This window comes from Filicampus tigris, chromosome 1 (genome assembly GCF_054856515.1).
Source record: "Filicampus tigris isolate MCC_2025a chromosome 1, RoL_Ftig_1.0, whole genome shotgun sequence".
NCBI classification, from domain to species: Eukaryota; Metazoa; Chordata; class Actinopteri; order Syngnathiformes; family Syngnathidae; genus Filicampus; species Filicampus tigris.
This window is the reverse complement of record NC_141217.1, coordinates 33962827-33990014: the sequence shown is the minus strand read 5'-3', so window position 1 is coordinate 33990014 and position 27188 is coordinate 33962827. Positions and strand designations below refer to the sequence as shown.

General features: G+C 42.0%; 1 protein-coding gene across 3 annotated transcripts in view; it reads right to left on the bottom strand.

The window, feature by feature from the left end:
• The window catches only part of plxna3 (plexin A3), a 58793-nt gene extending 32150 nt beyond the window's left edge, over window positions 1-26643 (bottom strand). The window contains exons 1-7 of one of the 3 annotated variants that reach the window (XM_086035126.1): window positions 26541-26643; window positions 26172-26358; window positions 14125-14506; window positions 13857-14047; window positions 11525-12072; window positions 10526-10690; window positions 9193-9375 (exon numbers count right to left, since the gene is read on the bottom strand). In XM_086035126.1, the coding sequence (XP_085891252.1) occupies window positions 9193-9375; window positions 10526-10690; window positions 11525-12072; window positions 13857-14047; window positions 14125-14432 (1395 nt within the window). In that variant the 5' untranslated portion in view covers window positions 14433-14506; window positions 26172-26358; window positions 26541-26643. Of the gene's footprint in view, window positions 1-9192; window positions 9376-10525; window positions 10691-11524; window positions 12073-13856; window positions 14048-14124; window positions 14507-25501; window positions 25596-26171; window positions 26469-26540 lie in introns of those variants that run through there. The other 2 variants (XM_086035118.1, XM_086035135.1) reach the window with 2 other exon arrangements.
• Window positions 26644-27188: the final 545 nt, after the last annotated feature.

The following is a 27188-nucleotide window of genomic DNA, read 5'->3' as shown; positions in this document are numbered from 1 at the left end:
AGGTGGTGCTCAATGGAGAGGGAAACCAAGATGGAGTGTGTGTGCGTGAATAAGATGGAGGCAGTGGTTTGCTTTGCAATTAACACATATAATGTCCTTGTTTTTTTATTTTTTAGATAAAAACTCACAAAGGTATTAGAATAATTTTTTGGGGTGAAAGTGGAGAAAATGTATTTATTTTTTTCAGGTTTCATGGCATTAATCTGTTCCAGTGCCACAAAAAAAAAAAAATTCGTAAAGGAAAATAGCACTCTTCAGTATTGTCCTTTATAATTGTATATAGTAATTGTGTAATTTAATCGAATTTAAGAAATAGTTTGGGCGTCATGTAAATTAAATGGGCATTACACTGTTCATTCTGGTGTATGCGCCTTGGCCACCAGGAGCCATTACCGTCTCAAGATGCAACATGAGTGTTTTCCGAGGAAGAATAAAGAATATATCACTGTTAGTGTTTTTGTACTTTATTCTTTGTCTGCATGTGTTGCGGTATTGCTTGTGTTCAAACGTAAGTTGTTTGTTGTGCCGTGTATAAATATCAAGACATTGATGCTAGTTTTGTTAGCCTGTATCTGACATTTTGCATCATGTGTTTTGCATTGTAAAGGCCCTGATAGACCAAACCGACGTCGGAGGTCGTGAAGCGTCGTGGCGCCTGAATGCGCCGTCTGTTTGGTGTAGTGGCCACCCTCGTAATGTCCTAACCCGTCTGTAAGCGTCTTGGGGTCCTTTACGTATGTTGAATCGGCGTCGCCAGTCGTGACATTTGGTCACTCTGATTGCCTGTTAGCTAGCAAATCAGCGCTCGGAGCACCAACGTTGAAGTGACAAATGAGGAAAAACAGTGAGCACGCCTCCGCTGCCTTAATCTTCTTACAAGTACAAGAGTGAGGGTTGACAATGTAAGTATTTCACAATACCGTGTCAAGAACGTGATGGTTTACTTCGCGTGGGTGTTCATCGTGAGCGAAGAATATAGCTGAATGCATTGTTTTACGTTTTTATCATCCGCCCCCGGCCAACAGCTTTCCGGTTGGATTTTTCTAACCCTGAGAAATGGTGACTACCGTATTACATCTTTTGCATGCGCAGAAGGTACTTTAATGATCAGCGTCGCAGTCTGTCGTTGCGGTGTATTCCTCCAGCGTGACGTGCCGACAGCCGGCCGGATGCCACAGCGGGTAAGCGTCTGTCACTGTTTTGGTCTATCTAGGCCTTAAGACAAAGTTAATGTGATTTGGTTAAAGCGGAATTCAAGTAAAAAAAAAAATGTATTTACAATAATAACTTCTATGCACCCCCACTAGCCTAAATGTGGCTTTATGATTAATCATAATAATTAAAAGTTTGTGGAATATGAATTAAGTACCCGTTTTTATCCATCTCATGCCACTTGCTGTCGACTGAAAATGACATCACAGTTGCCCAGGACTCAGGTAACGACCAATAATGGCTGACCTGTTTTCTGAGTTTGGTCATGTGGCGTTCGCAAGCTGAGCTGTGATTGTTCGTTACCTGAGCTCTGAGCAACTGGGATGTCATTTTTACTCAGCAGCAAGTGGCAAAATGGCTGCCCCATTACATGGATAAAAACGGGTGGATTTTGCTGAATTCATATTTCATAAACGCAATATGAATCAGAATGCCGTATTGAAACTAGTGGTGCTGTATAGAATGTAAAGAAAATGTGGACTTGAGTTCCCCTTGAAAAATACAACATATGATACTCTTTGTTTTATAGTAAACGTCAACTGCCAATAAACGCCTTGAAGTAAGCACAAAAAAAAAAATCAGCATCTCCAAAAACTCTAAGTTGTGGTACCGCAGTATTTTGGTGCTGAAAAAAAAGCAACAACCTCATGAGAATGAAGTCAATGAAAGGAAAAAATAACCATAATATTATAAAAGTAAAATTGCATATTTCTCAAGACAAAAATAATCTTTTTTTAATTATTTTTTTTAAGAAAAACAAATTGAGGGAGAAAAATATTTATATTACCGTGAGAGCTACTGCATAAATCATTTGACAGGAGGACTGTTAAATGCCATTTTCCCCCACATTTGAATACACAAATATATTCAGTACAATTATGATACATCTGTAATTTCTCTAAAGTAATTAAAAAAAAACAACCCACCATTCATGGTTGTCAAGATGACCATGTTAGGGAAACATGGATAGATATAAACAAGGAATTCTGTGTCTGTGTGTGCATTTTGCTGACATACACACACTACACATTGTTCATTGAGCCATCGGAGCCTGAGGGAGGAAGACGAGAAGGAGGAAGGCCAGTGAGGGGTGACATGAGGGGGGGACTGTTAAGCTTATTAGCCCATTCCCTTCCCCCAACACACACACACCCACACCCGCACACACACGCACACACACACACACACACACTGGATAATAGCAAGACCACCAACTGATGCTTTCCACACTCGAGTCACACAACAAATACATAATTTTTGCTCGGTTTCTTCCAATTTCTTTCAGTAAGCAAAGAGCACTTTGGGCAAGAAACGCTCTAATGACCCCACCACCTTTTTTGAAGTTGTTTGTCATCTGCTTGGAACATATGACTGCTGTGAGAGAGTTGCCAATTTAACTGTTGTGAAATTGGGGCAAAGAATGTAAAACGGGATAAAAATTAAGAGGCCCTCACGCTCCCTTTTTCACAGCAAAGTACGAGTCCTGCAATTCTGCAAGCATGGTTACTTCAAATCAAAATGGACAACTTGCTGTTCAATTTCATGCATGCGTCCTTGAGACTTGTTTCTATTGACGGACACAGGTCACCCAATTTTGTGTCGATCGGTCAAACTGTTTTTGGGGGCTCATTTTTTTTCTAAATTTTTTTCTACTGGGTGCCTTTCGGGCCATTGTGTTGATGACTCCTAAAAAAATGTAAATTTTCACCGGGACACACAAACTTGTGAACATTTGTGATGTTGAGGCCGGCAAAAAGTCAACCTGAAAGCCACCGCTGTCACCAACATGTCGTCATTACTATGGTAACGTGTGGAGAGACAGAACATGATCCAATGTGAAGAGTCTTCACTGACACATCCGCTAAGTCTTCCATCGTCTCCATGGCAACAGCATGATAATTAATCCTTCTCAGTGTTTGTGTGAGTCTATGTGTGTGTCAGCAGGGAATTCAAGGAACGCTAAGTTATACTCTTTCTGAGACATAGTCTCTTCCAAACACGTACGCATACACGCACACAATGGGAACAGGAAACAATGTTGGACACAAAGAAGTTTCTGTCAGAAATACAGACGCACACTCACACACACACGCACCCACACACACGCACACACACACCCACACAAGCCTCCATCATAATGATGATAACAACAATTCCATTCATCCATCCATCCATTTTCTATAACGCTTGTCCTAATTAGTTTCGCTGGAGCCTAGCTGAGTTTGCGCAAGAGGCGGGATTCATGCTGGAATGGTCACCAGCCAATGTGGGGCACACACAGACAAACAATTGAATCGTCGCCAGTCAATGTCAGGGCATATGAAGAAAAAACAAATGGCCTGGTCATCAGTCAATGCAGGGTTTTTCCTGCGTCTAAAATTGCGAGGCTGCCGCCTCCAGCTAATTGTGTGCACACCTCCAGCCAGAGCGATTGATATTGCTCAACACAGCGCGATTGATGTCTGTGGCAGTGAGGCGCTATATAAGGCCTGGCCAACCCGCGTCTCGTGAGCCGGTTTTCCCGGTTTCATTTGGCTCTCAAAAAGCCCTTTTCGCTCTGAACTTTGCAGAGTGCCGTTGTCAACCCCATTAATTGTGTATGTGGTGAGGGGCGGCACCGCAGAATGGGGCGTTGCTGGGCGGCATTGCGCGTACACGGACGTCTGCCGCAACGGCAAATCCCCTCGGATTGAAACTTATTCTACTTGACAGCAGCGCTGTCAGAAAGCATTTCCAACAGGGGAGTGGCTGGCAAGCTATTTACTGCTATTATGGCGGATTTATTTACGAGTAACGGCATGAGGACAATGGAGGAAGCCTTAATAAAAAAAAAAAGTGCATCTACTGTATTAACACTGAAAGATACAGTGGCTAAGGAAAGTATTCAGACCGATTGAAATTTTTTACTGTCATTGCAGCCACTTCCCAAAATCAAAAAAGGTAATTTCATTTCTCATTAATGTACACTCAGAACTCCATCTTGACAGAAAAACACAGAAATGTAGACATTTTTGCAAATTTATGAAAAAAGAAAAACTGAAATATCATATGGTCATAAGTATTCAGACCCTTTGCAACGGCATTCATATTTAACTCACATGCTTGCAGTTTCTACTGATCCTCCTTGAGATGGTTTTGCTCCTTTATTAGAGTCCAGCTGTGTTTAATTAAACTGATTGGACTTGATTTGGAAAGGTCTATATAAGACCTTACAGCTCACAGTGCATGTCAGAGAAAATGAGAATCATGAGGTCGAATGAACTGTCCAAGGTGATCAGAGACAGAATTGTGGCAAGGCACAGATCTGGCCAAGGTTACAAAATAATTTCTGAAGCACTCAAGGTTCCTAAGAGCACAGTGGCCTCCATAATCCTCAAATGGAAGACGTTTGGGATGACCACAATTCTTCCTATACCTGGCTATCCGGCCAAACTGAGCAATCGTGGGAGAAGAGCTTTGGTGAGAGAGGTAAAGAAGAACCTAAAGATCATCATGGCTGAGCTGCAAAGATGCAGTTGAGAAATAGGAGAAAGTTCCACAAAGTCAACTATCACTGCAGCCATCCATCAGTCGGGGCTTTATGGCAGAATGGCCCAACGGAAGCCTTTCCTCAGTGCAAAACACGTGAAAGCCCGCATAAAGTTTGCTAAAAAACACATGAAAGACTCTAAGACTATGAGAAATAAGATTCTCTGCTCGGATACGTGGTGGTGGCAGCATCATGTTGTGGGGGTGTTTTTCCGGCTGCAGGGACAGGACTACTGGTTGCAATTGAAGGAAAGATGAATGCGGCCAAGTACAGAGATATGCTGGAGGAAAACCTCTTCCAGAGTGCTCAGGACCACAGCGTGGGCCCAAGGTTCGCCTTTCAAACAGGACAATGACCTGAAGCACACAGCAAAAATAACAAAGGAGTTGCTTCAGAACAACTCTGTGCCCGTTCTTGACTGGCCCAGCCAGAGCCATGACCTAAACCCGATTGAGCATCTTAGGACAGACCTAAAAATGGCTGTTCACCAACGTTCACCATCCAACCTGACAGAACTGGAGAGAATCTGCAAGGAAGAATTGCCGGGGAACCCCAAATCCAGGTGTGCAAAATTTGTTGCATCAATCCCAAGATTGATTGCATCATGGCTGTACTAGCTCAAAAGGGTGCTTCTACTCAATACTGAGCACAGAAGCTGAATACTTATGACCATATATTTCAGTTGTTCTTTTTTTCATTTATTTGCAAACATTTCTAAATTTCTGACTTTTTCTGTCAAGATGGTGTGCTGAGTGTACATTAGTGAAGAAATAAAATGAAACATATTGACAAACAGTGGACTGGTCGTCACCCAATGTCAGAACAAACAAGTATTCCTACTCAAATTCCTACCAATGGACAATTTCTTTATCTTCATGGAAGCTAACATGCTAACATGTTTAAGCATGCCGGAAGCTAAATGCACACACGCGAAGGAACAACATCCAAACTCCACACAGAAAGGTTGGAGAACCTCAGAACTGTCAGGTAAACATGAACTACGAGTCCACCAGGCTCTATCATTTTCCATTGACGCCTATTGCGGGTAGGCTCAATTAGTTCCTGATGCCGCACCAGCTAGATAGTAACGAGCTTTGGCCGGCTACTCATGCAGCTGTATTGTGGAGTTGCTCCTCTTACTGCGCCACATACAGCAGCACAAGCACAGACAGACACACAGCGTGGTGAAATAAAAACAATGTAGGACAACATCACCGCGACGTCTGAGTACCAAGTAAAAAAGGAGAAGTCGCTGAAAATGTGGGGAGAGCACGTTGGTGTATCTGGTGAGTTTATTGACTTTTTACAGCTGTTGAACTGTCAACCAAGATAACATTCAGCAGCCCAAGTAATAACACCAACAGACTAGAGTCACCAGATTGACTGGCGATATTCATTTTTTTTTTTTTTTTCCATTCGGAGCAGGAGGAGCCCCTCTTTTCCATTCGAAAGCCGGTCTGAACCTGACAGGAAAGCCATTCTAATTTCTAAGCAAATCTAAGACTGAAACGGCTTAACAACGGAATTTAAGTGTGTTGGGGTGATTGAGTACACTTTTTACAGATGTCTGGTTGGAACCGCATTAAAGCGGAGAACCAACTCTCTACAGCAAAATAGCAGGCAAACTAATAAATGGACTGTGGAGAGAACAGCTAAATATACCTAAATAATACCTAAATGCCTAAAGACCTAAATGCTAAACTGAACAGTAAACCGGAAATGAATTACTGTCGGCTTCGAGACAAGAAAATACAGTCTGCTGCTATTGTTTAATAAAACCCTTGCTTCGGGTCCCTGGGATTAACCTGCTGAAAAAAAAAAGTTGCTCCTCAAATTAAGTCATTGATACACAAAACTGCTCCGCAAAGAAATGATTTCAGGCCTTGGAATGTCATAATTGAAGTACACAAATATGCTTCCTTTTGTGTGCCTGTTTCCACCCGAGGCTAGCCTAGCCGCTAACTCCATTGGCCCGGCGGCACTACGCAGCTGCCAGGCTCGTAGCATGCTACATTAGCACGGTGACGCCATCAGCGATACTAGCGTGTGGCAGCCACACACTGGGTTTCCTCCCATGTTCACATTTAGACTGGGTGTGTCTGCCCGCTGACCACACACACGTACACACACACACACACACCAATACGTACACACCATGAGATGCTTCGTTTTCTATTCAGACCACACACACGTTTATGGCAGTGTGTGTTTATATGTGTGTCCTTGGGGACAATGTTTATGGATTTAAAAAAAATAATAAATTGTAGAAGGACAGAGAGCGATGGAATGAGCAAAGAGGATGAAAAGAACGCAGGCGAGTGAGTGCTTGTGTGTGTCCGCGTGCGTGCGTGCGTGTGTGTGTGTGTGTGTTTGTATACTGCATGTATGTTTTTATGAGAGACATTTACTGCTGCCAAGCGCACAAACACAGACGCACTGCTGGGTAAACATTTGTGAGCGACCAACAACTTTCGGGCGCATGTCATGAGGATGTAGTCACATGACCATGACCATGTCACATCATAATGCTGGCGTTGTATATCAATCATAAGAATTACATGGAATATTTTACCCCAGTTGCCCTTCACAAACGCAAATGCACGTGTGTTTGTGCACGTGCGCGTGTGTGTGTGTGTGGTCAGTACAGCGTGTCTCCTCTCTAGCCTGTGCTGTTTGTTTTGAAAACATGAGTGCACACACGCACACTCACGCCCACACACACACACACACACACTCTCTCTAAGAGCCAATCTACAAACAGTAGAGTTAAGTCCTCGCATTATCTGTCTATCAAATACATTTACTCTATTACTATCTAGTATGTAACAACTCCCATGCTCCCCTGTCTCCTTGGCCTGACATCCTGATAAAGTATGTGTGTGTGTGCACCGGGGGTGGGGGGGTGGGGGGGACGGGGCGCATTTGATTTGTGCGTCTGCACACACAGGAAACGGGAGTTGCACACACGCACATACAGTCACGTCTTGTGAATTTTTCAAACATCGGGTGTAGATGAGCGATATCAGGTTTGACTTTGACTCACATTGAACTTGTCCATTGCTCCACTATGCTACTAGAAGTAGTAATCAATTTTATTTGTCAGGACAATTTATTCCTTCATCTATTATTTATTTTAGCAGCTTTTGTAGTTCAAACCACCTCATTGCTGATGCGCACTGCTTACACTAACAACATGGCTGCAAACATAAAGGAGTGGTTTACAAAAGACGAGTTAGTGAATTTTCCGAGCCCTCTAAAGTATTTTATAAGAAAAAATGATGACAGTGGTGCCTTGAAATACGAGTTTAATTCTTTAATTGAAAAAAAAATCTAATTTAATTCTGTGACTATGTGTGTAACTCAAAACACTCATCTCAAATCATGCTTACACATTGAAATGAATAGAAATGTCAATAATCCGTTCCAGCATCTCCCCCAAAAACAGCAAACATTTTAGTAATGTTTTTTCATAAGGAAAATGCCACTCTTTAATATTGTCAATATAATAATAATAATATATACTAAATAGAATTTATGAAAACATATAGTAAAACATAATTAAATAAAATGTAAAGAATTAAACAGTTTGTGCATCATTATTAATAAATTGCCTTCTAGTGTGTGGGACTTAGTCACTGAGCGGTAGTACAATTAAGTCATGCAGACAAACGTATACAAGTTTCTCAAAACTATTGTGACTCAGTAATCTGCAGTAACATTAGTAGTTTTTTGGAGCGTATAGAGAATGTATGCCTGTGAGTATTGTAATCTTGTCTGTCTGTAAATGTTGCTGCACTGTTTGTGTTCAAGTAGGCATTCTTTAAAGCATTAAAACACAAATGCTCTTCGTTAGATCAGTCTAGGGTGTTTCTCATTATGTGCTAGCAGCAAGTTAGCAGACTTCAAGGCAAAGTTATGTGGTTGTTTTAAATACACAACACATCATTCTTTTTATGTTTAGCTATATAGTAAACTTTAACTGGAAGTATCATTAAAACAGCTTCAACCCTCTTTTTTGAAGATTGTTCACTGTACCAAATGTGTTGTTAAGTGAACTGAGATGAGTTCACAGCCACCATTCAGTGCTCAAATAATTTTTGTTTGTTTGCAAGTCAAAGTAAAATAAATAAATAAAATTCTGAATGATGGCCCATATCTAAAGAAAAATTGAAGTCTGCTTGCTCGTATCTCAAGGCACCACCGTATTACAGTATCTGTAGTTGATGTAGTAAAGGTTAATGCAAGTGAATGCAAATAAATAAATACATAAATAATCTGTTTCAAAGCTTGTTTGGTATCAGGAGAACTAAAGCAAATCCTCAAAGGGAAAACAATGTCATCGTCCTTTGAGGATCGTATTTCAAAGCCATATCACTCAGCCCTATTCACTAGTGCGGTTGGAGTTCGACACATCAAATGCATCAAAATGATAATCCCGAAAAAGTGCTCACCTTCTTCAGGTGGCCGCTGCGTGTCCCCACAAAAACCACCGTGTGCTCGCCGTATGTGTACGCTGCCACGGCGCCCATGCCCTCTGTGCGGTCCTCGAACAACGGACTTCCTTCGATGACCCGCAAACCCCCCAGCGGCTGATTCAATACCAGGCCACAGAAGTCGTCTCCAATCTGTTTCGGCTGACAAAAACAACAACTGTTTAATAACACACTATGGCTTTCTACGAGGGACACATAATGTAGAAGTGACCTTTGAGTGTGTTGTGAACAAATAATTGTGTGTCTGGAGTGCCTGCTCACCCAGCAAGTGTCAAATTAAACAACAAAGTCAGTCTTTTGTTTTTGCTGTTTTTCGGATAGGGTTGTGTTCTAGCAAGAACTTCTCTGTTGGCCTAAACACCATCAGAAGCACTGACCTACATTTTGTTCAACTAATAGCATAACTGCCTAAGTCATTTTTAATTTACTGTCACGTTATCAATAAAAATGTGTTTGCTAAAAAAAATAACTATTTTGTTTTTGTCTGTGTATTACCATGATCTAGATGGTTGTGGTAATCTGAAAAGGTTGAATCAATGTGACTGGGTGTTTTTTTTGGGGTGATTTTTTTTTCTTATGATTTTTTTTTTTAAATGACTAAGCTAAAGATGTACAACCTAAAAGTATTTTTCCCCATGAATTTTTGATGAATTCATTCCCAACAGTCTATTCACTCCATTTCGTAGCATTTCTTTTGGCTGCACTCCTTCCAGTACATATACACTTTTCAGCCTAGTCTATGTGCTTTCATGTAATTAAAATCTGCCCAGGGCCTTCACAATCAATAGCGTTAACCCATGTATCTTTAAGCATATGAGAGATGGGGCTGTTTCTTTAACCATTTACATTTAAAATTCACCTCAGAGGGCCAGACAGGTGACTCACAATGTCAGCATTTTCCCATTGTCAGGCTAAAACTTGTTCCCACCATATTCGACTATTGGTATAGTGATATTGGTTTTGATAATTGTGACGTGATAGTGATGGTATTAATAAGGTGATTGAGGAACTTTCAAGTGACTACGCTGGGAAGCAACTATTGTGTCAAAGCCAAAAGTAAGCAGGGGTGCGGTGTTAGCGTAGATTTGCAAACAAATGTAATTTAGCAGCCTGGCGTTTGAGTTTTGACCGCACGAGTGAAAATGGAACGCCACAAAAACTGGCTGGATGTGTTACAAATCGATTTTGCCCCGAGGATGTAAGCAAGTTTTAGCATGACATCTTGTTTACTTTACTGTAAACAAATACAGTGAGGGCGGTCTGCAGTTTGATCATATGTGACGTGACTCACTGTATGGATGCAGGGCAGCTCCTTGTTGAGTAACCATGGCAATGAGAGGCGGCCCTCCCCGCGGTAGCAGGAGCGTATTCTCTCTCTCATGGCCAGGTTGATGTCATGCAGCGTGAACAGACACAGGAGCGTCTCTCTGGGGGGGTTCGAGCGGTTCTTCTGACCCTGTGCAATACACACACACACACACATACAAACGCTCAGGAGAGTGGCCAGTTGATTGGAGCGACATCAACTGGGGGTGGAGCATGACTAAGAGAACCAAAAAAGTCAAAAAGCGCTCTAAGTACCACTACTATGGTCAACATTAAAATTCACTAGCGTAATAGGCCTAAGTTTTCATAAAAAAATGAGACAGAGATGACTGTAAACCATTGTAACATTATGCCCAGTTTGAACATAAACATTGCGTTTAAATATAGAGAAATTAAAAAAAACTGCACTTGATTATTCAATTAAGATTACTTACATGTAAATATTAATTAGCAATTGTACCTAAACAAATCTTTAAAAAAAACAAACGAACAGTACTTAAAGTTTAAAGGAGTTTAAGGTTTCCCAAAAAATTGCTTTTTGTCATATTTGTTGAAACTGTCTGTGTAACCTGACAGTAGTACATTAGTAAAATGATCTTTGAAAAAATTCAGCCCTCCATGGCCCCATCTTGTACCTGTAATTTGATTTTTAAGATATCACCGCACCAGAGGAAGAACAACTAATCAGATTCAGTCAGCATGACCAAAAAGGTGTCCATCATTTTAGAGGTGGAGCGACATTCATATCTTATTAGCAGTTTTAAAACGGCAAACTTAATAGTGAAATACAACAAATCCCCTGATGTTTAAGATTTCAGCATTTGCGATGCGGCTTATAAAATGACATTTCAGCTGTGACGGTTTCAAGCAGTATTGCTAAGAAATTCATCATATAACAAACTGAACACCACTAGAGAGGGATCGCGAACCCCACTTTGCGAAGCACTGAAAGAAAATGGCAAACCTGAGAGAAGATTACAAACAGGACATCGTCGTCCTCCGACAGTCCGAGTGCCTGAGCCAAGCGTCGTCCCGGTTTCTGTTTGTAGGCGGCCTGGACCAGTCGGTACTCCACACCGTCCTTGGTGCATCCTAGAGGGAATTCCACGTAGGAGTAGAACTCTGTATCATTGGAGCACATCCTCACGATCTTGGAGGTGAAAAACTTCTCTCCGCCAGCGTCCATCTGTGTCAGCTGTGTGTCCAGCTGCAGCGTCAGGAAGTAGACATAAGTGCGGCTGGAAAAGCCGTAGACATAGTAGATGTCGAAGGCCGGGTAGAGAGACAGCGTGTCCGACGGGATCTTGATCTGCGATGACACAAACTCGTCCTGGTAGACCAGCGAGAACATGTTAACGCTCTCCTCATCGTCCACCAGCTTCCTGCTGGACAGCGTGGGGAAGTACTCCGACTTTCCGTCGATGGCGGCGCCGATGAAGAGGCGGCTGCCACTCTTCGCCATTTTCTTTCTCTTGGGATCATTGGTCCAGTCATCCTCGCCAACAACCACACCTACAGAGAGGGGTTATGGTTACCATGGCAAAGCCATCTTACCAACACTTTGGCCAATCTTAACTGACCTTCAGGCGTGATTTATAGCACACTACTATTATCTGCCAATGTGACCGCGCCTACTGAAATGACTGACTATCAATTCATCCATGAATCCATTTTCTATACCGATTATCCTCATTTGGGTCGCGGGTGAGCGGGAGCCTATGCCTTCTGATTTCGAGGAAAAGGAGGGATACACCCTGTCAACAGCCAATTGCAAGTCACGTAGAGACAAAAAAAACATTCACACTCACATTCCCACCTAAGGTCAATTTAGAGTCTGCAATAGGGCTGAACGATTTTAGGAAAAAAATGTATTGAGATTTTTCTGACTGACATTGCAATTTCAATTTAATTTGAGATTTTCTTGAACTCAAACTTCAGTGCAAGCCACAATGTACAGTAACGTTTACAAACTTGACACAAAATGCCATCATACCATCAAAAACATTCAAAGCTATTACTCTAATAATGCAAGGACACTCAAGGGGTTTTGTGAGGGAGGCAGTCCTTATTCAAGTTTTTAAAAATAGTTCAAGTATTACTGTACTACTTGGCGTCAAGCATAAATATGCATTTATGTGCAATTGTGAATATAAAAATTAAATTTTAACCTAAAAATGTTTCACATTTTGTACTAATGTACATGTTCTTTGTACATAAATTCATATTTTCCCATATTTGTGCTAGAGACTTAACTGCTTCAAACAGAGACTGAGGGCTTAGCGGTATGGCTTGAATTACATATCATGGTATTATTTGAATCTTTAGGTCCTAACAGCAAATGGTGAGCGTAAAAATCACAATGACAATATTTGTGATTGGATTATTTAAGATGTTGGAGAGTTCCGGCCGGTGTTAGAGCGTGTGCTAAATTGCCAAATTGCTAATGTAGCCCTTGCCTTATTTTTTTTGTCTAGATACGTGTTGATTGGAATACAACATTTCTGTTCATAACTGCTGGATTTCCACCCTTACGCGGTTCTAGTCAGGCTTCAGTAAAAAGTCTCCTGTACACCTAAGCACTTATTTTGTTATTCTCCACATTTCACTTTAGCAATTAGCATACTTAGCGACCCCTCGTTCGCCTCCGCGGCGAAAACGCTACTTGTTAGTGGGGTCGTTTATTTGTCACAACAGAGGTTGCTGCTACAGGGCAAGCTTAGCGCCTAGCATTCAAGCAGCCGCAAACAAAATTACTTCCAGGGGTACGGGCGACAGCGTGAAGTAGAACAACGTTTTTTTTTTTAACCAGTTCGGCGCTGGACCTGCCCACAGTAGCATGCCACTAATGGTGAGCGTCTGGGATAAGTGCCCTTTAAAGAAACCGCATCTTTGGCGAAATCGCGTTGTCTGAGATCTCAATTTCGTTCCCAAAACGATGAATCGTTCAGCCCTAGTCTGCAATGAGCCCAACATGCATGTTTTTGGAATGCGGGTGGAAGCCGGACAACCCTAAAACATGGAAAGCAAAAGCACACGTCCAGAGGTTGGATTCAAACCCCCGACCTCATAACTGTGTGGGCGGTTGAGCTAACCACTCAATTCACCGTGCCGTGCTTACAACTCATATCACTTTAATTTCATGCAGCTTGGTCAATCATTCACTTCCGAGTGTCACCTCCCCTTGTTTTGTCAACTCCTTTGAGCCGGTCATGACACCGGTCCCTGATCCGGCTTCAAAACATGAGCAGCATTTTGCCAGCTGCCGGTGTGAAGGAGGTGTGAGAAGCCCCGCCTACCTGCCATCCCATCAGCCTCTCTGGCACCAGACAAGTAGTGCTCCTTGCGGTGGTGAGGCTCCCCCAGTTTGAAGAGGTCCTCCAGTCGCAGGAACTGGCATACGCCCTGCCAGATGGATCCGCACGCCACCAGCCTGTTACCAGTGTAGTCCACCAACAGGAGCTTGTTCACGTTGTCCAAAGAGTCCAGCCTGGGGAAACGTTCAGGTAAGCAGGCAGACAGACAGTCACACAGACAAACAGTTGTGGCAATTAGGGTAAGACAGACCGGTGAGCGCAGGCCCTGACGCTGGGTGGGGGGTAACACTTGGCGTTGTCCTCCACTGGTCCAGTCATGTGACTCCTCATCTCGGTCAGATTGGCCGACAGCTTGAGGACTCGGTTGACGGCTCCGACGAAAACCTCGCCTGTCCTCTTGTGGACGGTCAGGTGGGTGAGGGAGGTGTCAAACACCCGGTACGCTGCTCGGCCACCTGCCGCCAACAGGGGGGGAGGCGGTGCCGCCGGAGCACAGAGGAGGGGGAGGGGCCAGAAGAGCAGGAGGAGCAAGAGGATGGGGACGGGAGAGGGAAGCATGGCGGGAGGTGGACAAGACGGGACGGGAAGAAGGAGTTGTCCACAGGTGGATGAAGAGGGTCAGCAGGTCATGACTGCAAAAAATAAAAATAAAAAATAAAAAGATTGCCGCCGTTTGGTAGTTTAGAGCACTGATAGCGAGAGTTCATAAGGTATACTGTGAGAAGTGATCCAACTTCACTTAATTGGTCCAAAAACTATTATTTTGAATAAATAATGCATCTTGGTTCATCTATCTATGCCAGCAACAAACAGGAATAGCGACAGGTAGAACAATGAAATAATCTTCTAGTAGAAGCTCCTATTAACCTGTGTATGGACCCATTGCCATTCATGCAACTGAATAATAGCTTTGGATTCATCGAAACAGATCCATAAACTAAGTAAGTCCATTATGGAGTAAAGTAAGACAAGATTATCATTATTTTTGCACATGTATTTTTGTGACACTTTTTTGAGTGAATAATCAGAATGGTCACCGCTCTGCCTCAATTTTAAGAATGAAAAACACTTTAGCTGTGATCGAAGGAGGGAACATGCAAGTCGGCTGAAGGAGGAGCTACAGAACAAGTGGAAAGTACGTTGAGGCAATGGTGATGCCCCTGCGGTAATCGGAGCTCTCGAAGCTGTGAGTCCCAAACAGGGCGAGTGGCCCCAGCAGATTCCAAGAACATCCGAGACCTCTGCAGAGGAAGAGCACAGCCCTTTTAGCGGCTATGGGTTCATTTGCAAAGAAAGTTCCCTGGAACCTTCCAACAACAGTGCGCTAACTAAGAAATCTATCCATTTTTGGTAGCACTTCTCCTCATTAGCGAGGTGGGTGAGCTCAAGCTCACTACTGTTTGGATTTAACATTTCTATACCCTGCAAGGACCCCCAGGAAAGAAAGCCTACCACAGTTGCTTTAATGACATTGTTTTTGGATCGTTTTGGTCTTTTTTATGCTGTATCAATTGGACAGATTTACATAACAGTTATATATATATATATATATATATATATATATATATATATATACTGTATATATATATATATATATATATATATATATATATATATATATATATATATATATATATATATACTGTATATACAGTATATATATATATACACACACATATATATATATAAATATAAATATATCTATATATACATATACATATACATATATATATACATATATATCTATATCTATATATATCTATATATCTATATATATATATATATCTATATATCTATATATATATATATATATATATATATATATATATATATATATATATATATATATATATATATATATATATATATATATATATATATATATATATTGTAATTTTCCTTTGTGGCTTTTGACCCAAGAATGTCAGAAAGACACCTGGTAACTCTTTTGAATTGGTGATGCAGGGCTACCTTCACCAATGATAACACAATCCAGGCTTTTACTCTGACTTCATGGGGGCTCACGTCCACTTTAACTCTCTCTAAAAAACACGAGTGGGATCATATTCAACATTGCTTTGTGCATGTCAAGAAAGCCCGGCGCAGGAGATCACAGAGTCAATGGCATTGAACATTGCCAAAGACATGATGATCATTTATTGGATATGTTGGAAAAGCAGTCATTGCTCTCCATGTGAAATTGTCCAACACTTAAAATATTCGTTTTGACTAAAATGGACGTGTTCTAAGAGGAAAAACCTGTTTACAAATTGCAAAGATTTACCTTTTCATTTCTATCCTTCCTGTGATAATCTAGAAAAAAAATATTCAAAGCTTGCTTAGTATTAAGAGTAATAGGGGAAAACCCAGAAACGTAAAAGAAAAACAAAAAAACAAAACTTCATTTGAATAATGTAAATATTACTGCATTTGTTTTTTTCTATTTGCGATAGGGGAAAATCAGAAATTTGATTTCTTGGGGGGGGGGGTCTGAGGTCTGACTAAATGTGATATCAGCCCTACTGTTTACTCTGAATGCCTCTTTTACATCTGAACATTTGTGAACATATGTGACTAAAAATGTCCTCGGTGGAGGTACATACAAAAATAACAAGCGTACGTTTGCAGGTTGATGGATGGTCAAATGAAATTGAAGAGCACTTTAAGAAACACACACACACGCACACACACACACACACAGGTCCATCTGTCGACCCCTCCTCTCTGGTGTCCCCCTCAGCCCGGCAGGCTAATTAGTTAATGTGCTGATCTTTCACTGCTTCTTTGGCTTCGGTGTGTGTGCGGGTGTGTGTGCAGCCATGACTGCTGTGCTGGACTAAAACTTTATTAAGGTGACGTGGTGGTGGATTCCGTCTCATTAACCACTAATCATCGCATCTGCGACGCAAGCAAGCAGGAAGCCGCAGTATGCATATGCTAACTAGCGCACCAGCTAAGAGAAAAAGCTTACTAGCTTATATATTAGGGGTGTAATGGTACGCTAAATCACATTTCTTTTTATAATAAAAAAATACATATACATACACATATATACATACATATACACATATATACATATATATACATATACATATATATATATATATATATATATATATATATACATACATATGTATAATAACATTTACATAACATAGTAAAGTATTTCTTGAAAATTGTTACATGTATTTGCTTTCAATGGTTATTAGCACAAGACTGTTTATAAATAGTGGATAAAACATTGTGTCATTTTTGCCATTTGTGAAGGGCAAACTTTTTTATAGTGATCTCACCGTCTGGAAGACCTGGCAACTGTTGCTATGGCATCGGAAACCAAAGGAGTCATTAAGGTCAGCGAATGAGACACACACACATCACTACAACCCACTGTCAGTGTCACCGCAGGATGTGTGCCGACTTTGTGCCTATACAGGATATAAGTATGCCGATAGCTGGGTGATATAGCCCAAAGATAAAATCTCCCTTTAAAAAAAATACAAATCTGATGTGTTGTTTTACCATAATGATGTATTAAAAGTAATCGGCAAAAAAATACACTAAACTTGAAAAATGCATCGAATGGAACACTGCCAGGAAAATGTGGGACCACTGTTCCATCTTGGCTTGGCTGTGATTGGCCCCTCTTGAGTTTATGGGGCGTGACTTTCAACACACCAGTTGGTGTGAGAAGTGAGTGTCAGGTGTTAAAGTTCACAAGCCTGTTCCAGCTTCCAGTGCTTCCCTTTCACACACGCCATCTTGCCTCTGATGTCTTGCCTCTGATACAATGCCCAACTTTTTCCATCCATCAACTGGCTACGTTCACGTGCCACCAATAAACCTTTTAAAACCCGAATGTTGGCGGTATTCTGTTTTTTTTTAAAGCCATGTAAACGCGCACAGTAACCCGAATATGCGCTTATTCAGGTTTTTTAAACTTCCGAATGTCATAGCTGGGTTACTCCCTTCCCAACCCGGATACGTGCGCGTGTATACGACAGTCGGAATATCCCGAATGCACGGCACACTCTGCGCATTCTCAACCGCACGGAATCTTAATCTTTGTAGTAGAGGAAGTGCTTGTATTGAATCTTGGTTTTGGGAGTACAGGAAGTGCTTGTGTGTGCGGCATCCTCGCTGTAGCGAGCCCAACTCGAATACAACGATTCCTTTGCGGCGTTTTCACAGTATTTTCTGTCTCTATGGCAAAAATGACACAGTGTGTATCCAGACACGTGTATAAGTCCGTATGTCTGGCGCGCAACTCGCCGCAAAGACCCCAGCCGAGAGGTAAACAATCATGGCGAAACAACGCAGTGGCACATTTTTGGAACACGGAGGAAACCGACTGCTTCATTCGTGTGTGGTAAGTGACGTGAATATAATATGTTTTATTGACGGTAGAACGGAACAAGCGGAAACGGCAGCTATTTGTGTCATGACGTCTGTGCATCGCCGTTTCAATAGGGCGTACCTCTGTCCACTCCACGCATGTAAACGGGCTTTTTCTGAATGTTTCACAAATCTGAATTTTGACCTTAACCCGAATATTGGCTGCAGATAAAGCATAGCATCACTGTGGCGGGACCTTTCATAAAGAACAGCAATGCTAGAAAAAAATACAGATAAAAAGAGAAAGGACACTTGCTGACTGTGTGAAGGAAATCTAATTAAAAGGACACTGAAGATGGATAAAGTACAATGGTGCCATGAGACACGACTGCTCCGACTTAACAAGTTTTTCAGATATGACCCGTCATTCCGACGATTTTTTTTTTCTTTGACTTGTGAGCAGAACTTTGAGATACGAGCACTTTATGATGGCTGTGAACTCAACTCACTTCGCTACAAGCAGCAGTTTGGCAGATAGTGAACAATTCTTCCAAAAAAAAAAAAAAAAAGAGGCTTCAAGTGGTTTAATGCCTCTCTCAGTTCAACTCTGCTGTCAATCTAAACATGAAACAAAACACTTGGGACATTCCCCACGGCAGCAGCGTGTACTTTATTTATACAATATTGTTGCTGTCCGGTGAAAAACAATGTAATCCAATTTTGTATTTTTTTTTTCATTTTCACGTTGATCTCTGTAATGTGAAAACCCCATCAAGAAAAAGCAAAACAAATGGGAAAAAATGGACATAAGTGTTTTTCACAGGACAGCAACGATATGTATGTCTCCTCCTTGGTGACAAATAAACTACCCCGCTAACAAGTAGAGGAGTCGCTAAGCGTGCTAAAATGTTTTAAAGTGAAATGTAGAGCTGGGCAGCAGCCCTCCGTCCCCGGTTTCCGTCCCGCATATTCAATGGACCCACGTGGTCCCGGCCCATCCTTTGCAGGCGACGGCCAATCGGCGTCGATTACGTAATCTTTACGTCACACGCAGTTGCCGCACGAGCAGACGCCGCCAAACAAAGAAAAAATATAAAACAAAATGAATTGACACACACACACGCACAGCGTTGTCAACAGTAAAATAAAAATGCGTGCGACCGCATGGTACACCCTTTTATTTTTTTATTGTTACTTGACCACGTGGAGGAAGACTCAAAATAAGCGCTTAGGTATACAGCCGGCTTCTCACTTTAAGTCTGCCTAACACCACGTTAGGGCGGAGAGCCAGCAGCTTTGAACAGAAATTTTCTATTACAATACGTCAAGTATGACATTAAAGCGGAAGTCAATCAAAACATTTTTTTTCCCCAAGAATATGTTCTATGCAAACTTACTAGTTGAAACAGGGCATTCTGATAAATATCGCGTTTGTGGAATAAGTGTTAATCCACTCGTTTTTAGCCATCTCTGGGGACGGCCATTTTGTCGTCTGTCGACTGAAAACGACGTCACAACCGCTCACAACGACCAATCACGGCTCAGATTCAGAAAACAGGTCGGCCGTGATTGGTCGTAGTGAGCGGTTGCGATGTCATTATCAGTCGACAGAAGACAAAACGGCCTCCCCCAGAGATAGCTAAAAACGAGTGCATTCTGCTTCTTAACTTATATCCCACAAACGCAAAATTAATAAGAATGCTGCGTTTCAACTAGTGGGCCTGCTGGGAACATATTCTTGAAAAACTACGTTAGGGTTGACTTCCGCTTTAAACACCCGAGTCAAATGTTTTTGTTTTCTAACTATAGTATTGAAAAGGTGTCTATGAGTGAGCCCTCTGCTCCCGTCCCACTCAGTGGGGTTATTTACCACAAGCACTCTCACAACAAGGTGATGAAGGCCTTTCACGAGTGATAATGCAATTGAATCTTTATGGGCACTGAGAGAGCGTGTACGCGCGTGTGTGGTGTAGCTCAATTAATGGTAAGAAATGCGGCAATTACTTGATTGCTCAGGGCAGGGTTCAGGGGGATGTTTGCGTTTAGCAAAGTCTCTATGCGTCACCAAACTGCTTTCACTCTTATGGCCTCTCTGCTCCCACTAGTAGAAGCAAAGCAGCCGGCAGCGGCTAAGGCTCGCCGCCAAATGAGGCAGAAGAGGAGAAAGATAAACGCCAACGACGGCCGGCCTTGCCATTGGCCCGGCAGGGTGATGGGGGCTGACTTGTGTTCACGGGACTATTAGTGTTGTTGATATGGCTGTTGTTGTGCCCATTGTTTTGTCATCCCTCTGTACTTGAACTCTGTCTCTCCATCTTAAGTCAAGCGGGCGAGACAGACGGTCGCCCCACAGAGCCTGGGTTCTGTTCGAGGTTTCCTCCTTACAGGGAGTTTTTCCTTGCCTCCTTTGCCAAGTGCTTGCTCATGTGGGATTCCGTTGGTTTTCTTTCATGTGCGAGGAGTGTGTTTCTTGTAGGGGCGTAACGGTACGCTAAATCACGTTTCGGTTCGTTTTTTTGGAAGCTTCGGTTCGATATATTTTCGGTACAAAAAAACCTGAGTTTATTATTTTTTTTAAATATGTTTATTTTGAAAAGATGACAAGTAAACTGTACTTTTTTTCCAAAAAATAAGTTAAAGCGAACCATTCGGGTGATATGCTAAGAAATTACGCCAGAATAAAAAATACACTAACAATAAAGATTTCTTAATTTTGTAAATTATTAGGACCCTGAAATCTTTAAACACTAAGCAGCAACAGCCTATGACACATCTAAGTATAAGTAGTAAAGACAAGTTGTCGTTACAGTACATGTATACACTTTTTGTGACATACAAAAACAGTTACAATTATTGCCAACTCTATTAAAACTATTTTTATAATGAAAAAAATACAGTAACTTTAAAAAGTCTTTATGAAATTGTATACACTTTTTAGGCATTGAAATCTTTGAATGTCCAACAGCATATTGTAACGAATTGGGTTATCTCTGTTGTGGTCGGATTTGTGTGTTGCTGAGTTGTGATGTTCCCGAGGTTCATGAATGCGTCGTACGGCAAGCGAGTGGAGCAGCGGAGAAAGAGCAGTTGTACTTGGATTAATAAAAACGTGATAATTCAACTACGTCTGACGGCGTTCCTGGAACGCTACAATATGAAAATCTCGCTATTTAAGTTTGACGTTTTTGCTCCCTCGTCCAAAAAACATTCACAGTCGGATGATGCCGTGCATATTAGACGTGCTACCTGCCGCCCATCTCATGTAGCAATGTCGGCACACGACTTTCGGACTTAACCACGTACCTTTCCCCATCGGCGATTTTAAGAATGATTTTAAGAATAAGAATGTTCCCAAACAGGAGACCGCAGTATACGGGGGGACCTTCGAGCTCTGGCTCTTTTCTGGCTCTCTCTTTTGTGCCGCCACTCTCGTCTCCCGCGTGCAACAGTCAATAGCGTCCGTGCGTAAGCTCGCGCTAATAAGTGGACCGAACCGAACATGCCATACCGGAACGTATTAATACACCCACGTGTACCGTTACACCCCTAGTTTCTTGACCTGCTCAATGTGTGTTGAGATGTACTAACTGTTGTGAAGTGGCTGTATATATTTAAAATTGAATTGGCTTGACTCACTGCATGAGAGAGATCTGCACTTCAAAAAAAGCTCATCTTACCATTGGCGGGATATTGGGGCCAAAGTCTGTCGCTAAAAGTGAAAAACTACCAAACCCCCCCCCAACAAATAATTATCGTTGCTAATATTAACAGTTGAAACCATAACATACGACAAACTATGATTCCAAAAAAATGATATTTCAAATCCATCTTACAACATTAACCTAAAAAATAAATTGCTGATTGGACAAAAGCTTGCCTTTCAGTCAAGATGCATCACGCCAAGGTAATTCCTTGACACATTCTTATTTAGACAGGGCTTGGCTTTTGGTGGCATCTCAGAAAGAGCACAAAAACCGCAAATAGTATACCACCAATAGGTGGGACACTACAGTATGCTGTAAAGATTTGACAAAAACATGTCACAGACATGTTAAGGAGATACCTGGGAACTCCTTAAATTGTGAAAAATTCACAATATCTCCATAAAGCACACACACACACACACAGTCCCCACAGCTGCAGGTCAAGGGTCATAAAGGGTGGAAAAGAAAAGGGCCAAGTGATTGTTTCCTTTCAGTTGTTCAGCACATCCTGTCTTCTGTTTGCGTGTATTGTGTCTGTGTGTGTGTGTGTGGCAGTGTGCGTGTGTGTGTGAGTATATATGAAACGTTACAAGCTTCACAGCACTGACAAGAAGCATGCAATGAGATGAACTTTGACCCCAGGCACCTGCAACACACGCTCAGTTTAAGTCTAGCTTTGAAACACACAAACACAATCAGTGCAGTATTACATAAGTGCGCAATGAGATCTACTCCATAATAACAATGAGGAACATATTCTAGAAGCGCAGACAAAGGAAATCTCATTACCATTACTCGGACGACAGCATGAAAGGAAACACACACACACACCCTCACACAAACAAACAAGCAGTAGGGCTCTGCAATTAATCGAAATTCAATTACTATTACAATTATTATACTCAATGATTACAAAATTGACATAATTATATATGTATATATAGTATAGGGGGGGGCGAGAATTTTTATGAATAAGGAGGAGGACGCGGCCGGAAAGGTACCCAGGTCGTGAACGGTTTATGAATTAATGGTTTAAACAGATTTCATTTTACAATGGCTAATATTACAGTAACCATACACTTGAGAGACCTATGGAAAAGATGTATGGAGAATAAATAAACACTGCAGTGTCCAAAACTAAGAGGATAATTAAACATTGCACATGTATTTATTTCGTTTTTTAAATCAAAACAGCTCAGTCAGTGAGCGAGCTAAAGTGCTTCAAATCAACTTTGTATGTAGTATGACATAAAAGTGATTTTTGATCCTGTTTTATGACCTTCGCCAAGCACTGTCTTGTATTGTTTTCATCAAGATTGTTGGTTGACAAGCGCTTCCTAGAAAGTTAGAAAAAAAATTATCCCCCAACACCAATTTTGATTTATCGACACGAAATTGGGTGAACGTATCTATTATATCAGGACACATGAAAAAGCAAAGAAAAATAAACCATGAGCAAAATTGAACAGAAAGTCAGACATTTTCATTGAAAGCAGCCATTTTGGGCCAATTCCATTATTCATACTTTGATGAGCTCCTTCAAGGGAACTGGACCAAATGAGCCCAAATCGGAAGCCGATATACTAGACAGATGGGAGACACTAAATTGTGAAGCTTTTTTTGCCTGGAGCAAAAAAATTGAATGGCATGGCATCAAAGTTTGATCATATTTTGTAGGACTGTCTATGAAACTGGGGTCTGAGAGTTACTGCTGCTTGCAGCTTTAATGTAACTTTTAACATGACAATATCCCAAAGCAACAGAAAACACATTCTTTTGTACTTTACCATATCATCAAAAAAGATGTATTTGCATTTCATAGTAGTTGCATTCAATAGCTTTAAATATTCAACGTAGTTAGAAGCAGCCGATTTGGACAAATTTCACCAGTGGTGCCCCCTGGAGTGTTTAAAAAAATATGTATAATTAACTAAAAAAAAAAAATCAGCCCGTGACACAAGTTTCACCAATCGATCCAAAATTGGGTGGGCGTGTCGCTCATAACAGGACACACCAAAAACTTTCAATCAAGGATGTTTGATGATCATTTAGAGCAGAGTTTTCCGACATTTATTTGCCCAAGGCACATATTTTACATGAGCCAAATCTCACAGAATACCACCAAACAAACATGTCACAAAAAGCGGATACACAGGTTAATTATGTACCGACTGCCATGCAGTTGAAGGGGATTTAATATTTTGCCCGTTCAGTGTACATGGCTGGAATAGATACAGTAGATTAACTAGGGGTGGGCGATCTGGCAAAAATATCAGATCACGATTTCTAAAAAATAAAATCACGATCACGATTTTATCACGATTCTTTTTTTACATCGTTTTTTTTAATACTAATTTTCACATTTCTGAACATTTTCCTCATGTTAAACAAAACAAAACATATTTAAAATTAAGAAAAAAATACATTTTAAGTCAACTAAGGGTTTTAATTTGAATAGTGACAATTTTGATCATCATGTGCAGTGAATGTAAACATAAAAACACAGCCCTCGTTTTCCACTGTTTTAATGGGAATCATGTCTTCAGCAAGGTAAATAAGTCACCGCCTCAGTTACTTCTTTACACTGCTTGTTTTATTTCATATGGAGTGCTCTTGTTAAATGGCTGTGTTACCGTGGGTTGCGTTAGCTTGGGGCTAGCAGCTGCCTCCGGCTACCAATGGTCTGATCTCCGTTTGCTTTGGCTGTCGGCGCTGACGTCCGAGGCACCGAAACTCTGCAAACTTTGCAAACAACTGGTTTGCGCCTTCTCCTCCGAGGAAAAGCCAAACCAAATCGACACTGTGGATGTGGAGGGTTTTTTTCGGGACCAACTCTACTTCGTGGTGACTTTTCGCTGTAGCTGTATACAAACAAACAGGCAGGCGGGGAGTGTCACGCACGCTGCACGGTGCGTGCTCTGATTGGTTGGTCGGGTGTGCGTCAGCGGCTTTGAGCCGCCCTCGAGCTAAACTGTATAGAATGTCCCATGTAGACGATCAAACGATCTTCCGGCTTTATGAGATCGTGAACACGTTGAATCGCTTAACGATCTAATATCGTCATATCGCCCACCCCTAATTTATACATTATTTGTCGTACATAAAACATTTTTGGACCAATCGAGTGAAATTGGATAATTTCTCACCGAGCATCCTATGATCTCTGAGCGGGCACAATCAACAATGGCTTGCATGGATAAACGAGATGTTCATTATTTATTTTTTTATCTATATATTATATATATATATATATATACATATATTTTGCTGATCAGCCAGAGAAACCTGACGCAATGATCGTGTGTGGCAGTGTTAATTGATTTTCCCCTCGAGGGACTAAATGTGATACATTTTGAAAACCAGTGGGAAAAAATGGAATGAACTATGGACACGTAAGAATAACAGTGACTCTACTATCATTAATATTCATAACTAAGCTATATGGTGACATCATGCATCATACATGTTCCCGCTAAGATCATCCAGCCATGGAGCAACAACAGAAATTCCTTTCCCTTGAGCCCAATGGATCGCTGATGATGACGTCAGATGTGATCCGTCACTTTATCTATGGTCACGAAGTGGACTCACCGATTGATTGATCTACTGGTTGATCAGAGGCTTCTTTCACAGGGCAATCCGCTTTCATTCAACACTTCAATCCGATGTGACGTGACTTTATCGATTGCTGATAAGCCGCAACACTCCCATCCCCTCCAGCAGCACATGGAGGTGGAATGACAAACATGGGCCAAGCCTTGGACTCCCCCCAACCCCTCGACCCCCTTTTGTTCTTTAATGGATCCGTGTCTGGAGTCCTTTTGCTTGGAGGATTCCCCCCCCCCCCCCCCCACACACACACACGTGCGCGCGCACATACATGCCTCCCCCACTTTTATCCCAACACACGGACTCGCACGGGCATTCATGGCCCCTTTAACCTTCTCCTTTTTTGAAGGGGGGGGGGGGGGTACCCCTTCTCCCACTAGGCACGAAGACACCAACGTTCCGGGAGTGGTGACGAGCAGCCCCACCTGGGTTGATCAAACCCCCATCCCCCTCACACCCCTATCTACGCTTCCCAGTTCAATGGTGTAGAAATGGTGAATAGGGCGCACAAAAACACAGCACGAGATGAGCGTGGATGCGCGCGTGGAGACGAGACACCGCCATTCAACGCGTACCCCCCACCCCACCCCTCCCTCAATTTGCCCCCCACCCCCCCCCATACCCTACCACCTCCATGAGCTAGCGGACGTACCTGGAAGCAGACAGGAGGGGAGGGTGGGGGGTGAAAGAGGTCCGGTTAGCTCGTGAATCCAAAGAGTCTCGTGTCGCTTTCTCCTTTCATGTAGGCTGCACCAGACCAGCCGGTACCGGCAGACGTCGACCGCGAAACTGCTCCGCGGATACTGGTACCGGTACCGACGACAACAGGGCGGATAATCCTGAGGAGAAAGATAGACAGCGACGGCCCGTCTACTCGTTCACACTTAACCTGCTTTGGCTCGGCTCCGCTCAGTGTGTGTGTGCGTGTGTGTGTGTACGCGCCAGCCATCTGGACCTTACCACCCCTCGGCTCATTCGAGGAGTGGTAAGTTATTTTGCTGAGACCTATCTAACGACTTACTGTATTAATGTTCCATAAAATGAAATATGACATTCCAGTTGACGTTCTTCACATCGAGTAATGATATGTGACGTAAAGTGATGTCAAATTTGCTTCAAACCGACACTTTCGAGGCAGAGGACCTCCCCCCCAAAACTACGCGTGCCTGGTACGCTCCATCCAGATTCTGCTGTTTTTCTCCTCTTTAAGCAGATGTGGAGAGAGGGAGCGAGAGGGAGAGAGATTGGTGCAGCACTTTGACTGGAGAAAAGCAACATGGACGACACACACACTTCATCACACATACACAAATCCTTAAAGACTAGTATGTGGATACAAGAACGTATGGATGAACGCACGCAGGTCCAAAAGAGCTTTAGGAAAAGTGTGTGAATGCTTCGTGATGATGTCACCAAAAACAGAAACCTATACATTACAGCATATCATAGCATTTCCTGTACAGCATGCCAAATATTCCCTTTAGTCGCCGAGTCGTATAGAGGTTTTCCAGATAGTCAAAATGCGACAAAAAATGTATGAACTAATTAGAATGATGCCTATTCACTGATGGTGTAGTATAACATTTGCCTGACATGTGTGCAGGCAAAATTGGTTTAGTTCCCACTCAGTGACCGATGATGTGAATGTGGGAGCATGTGGTAGTCATAT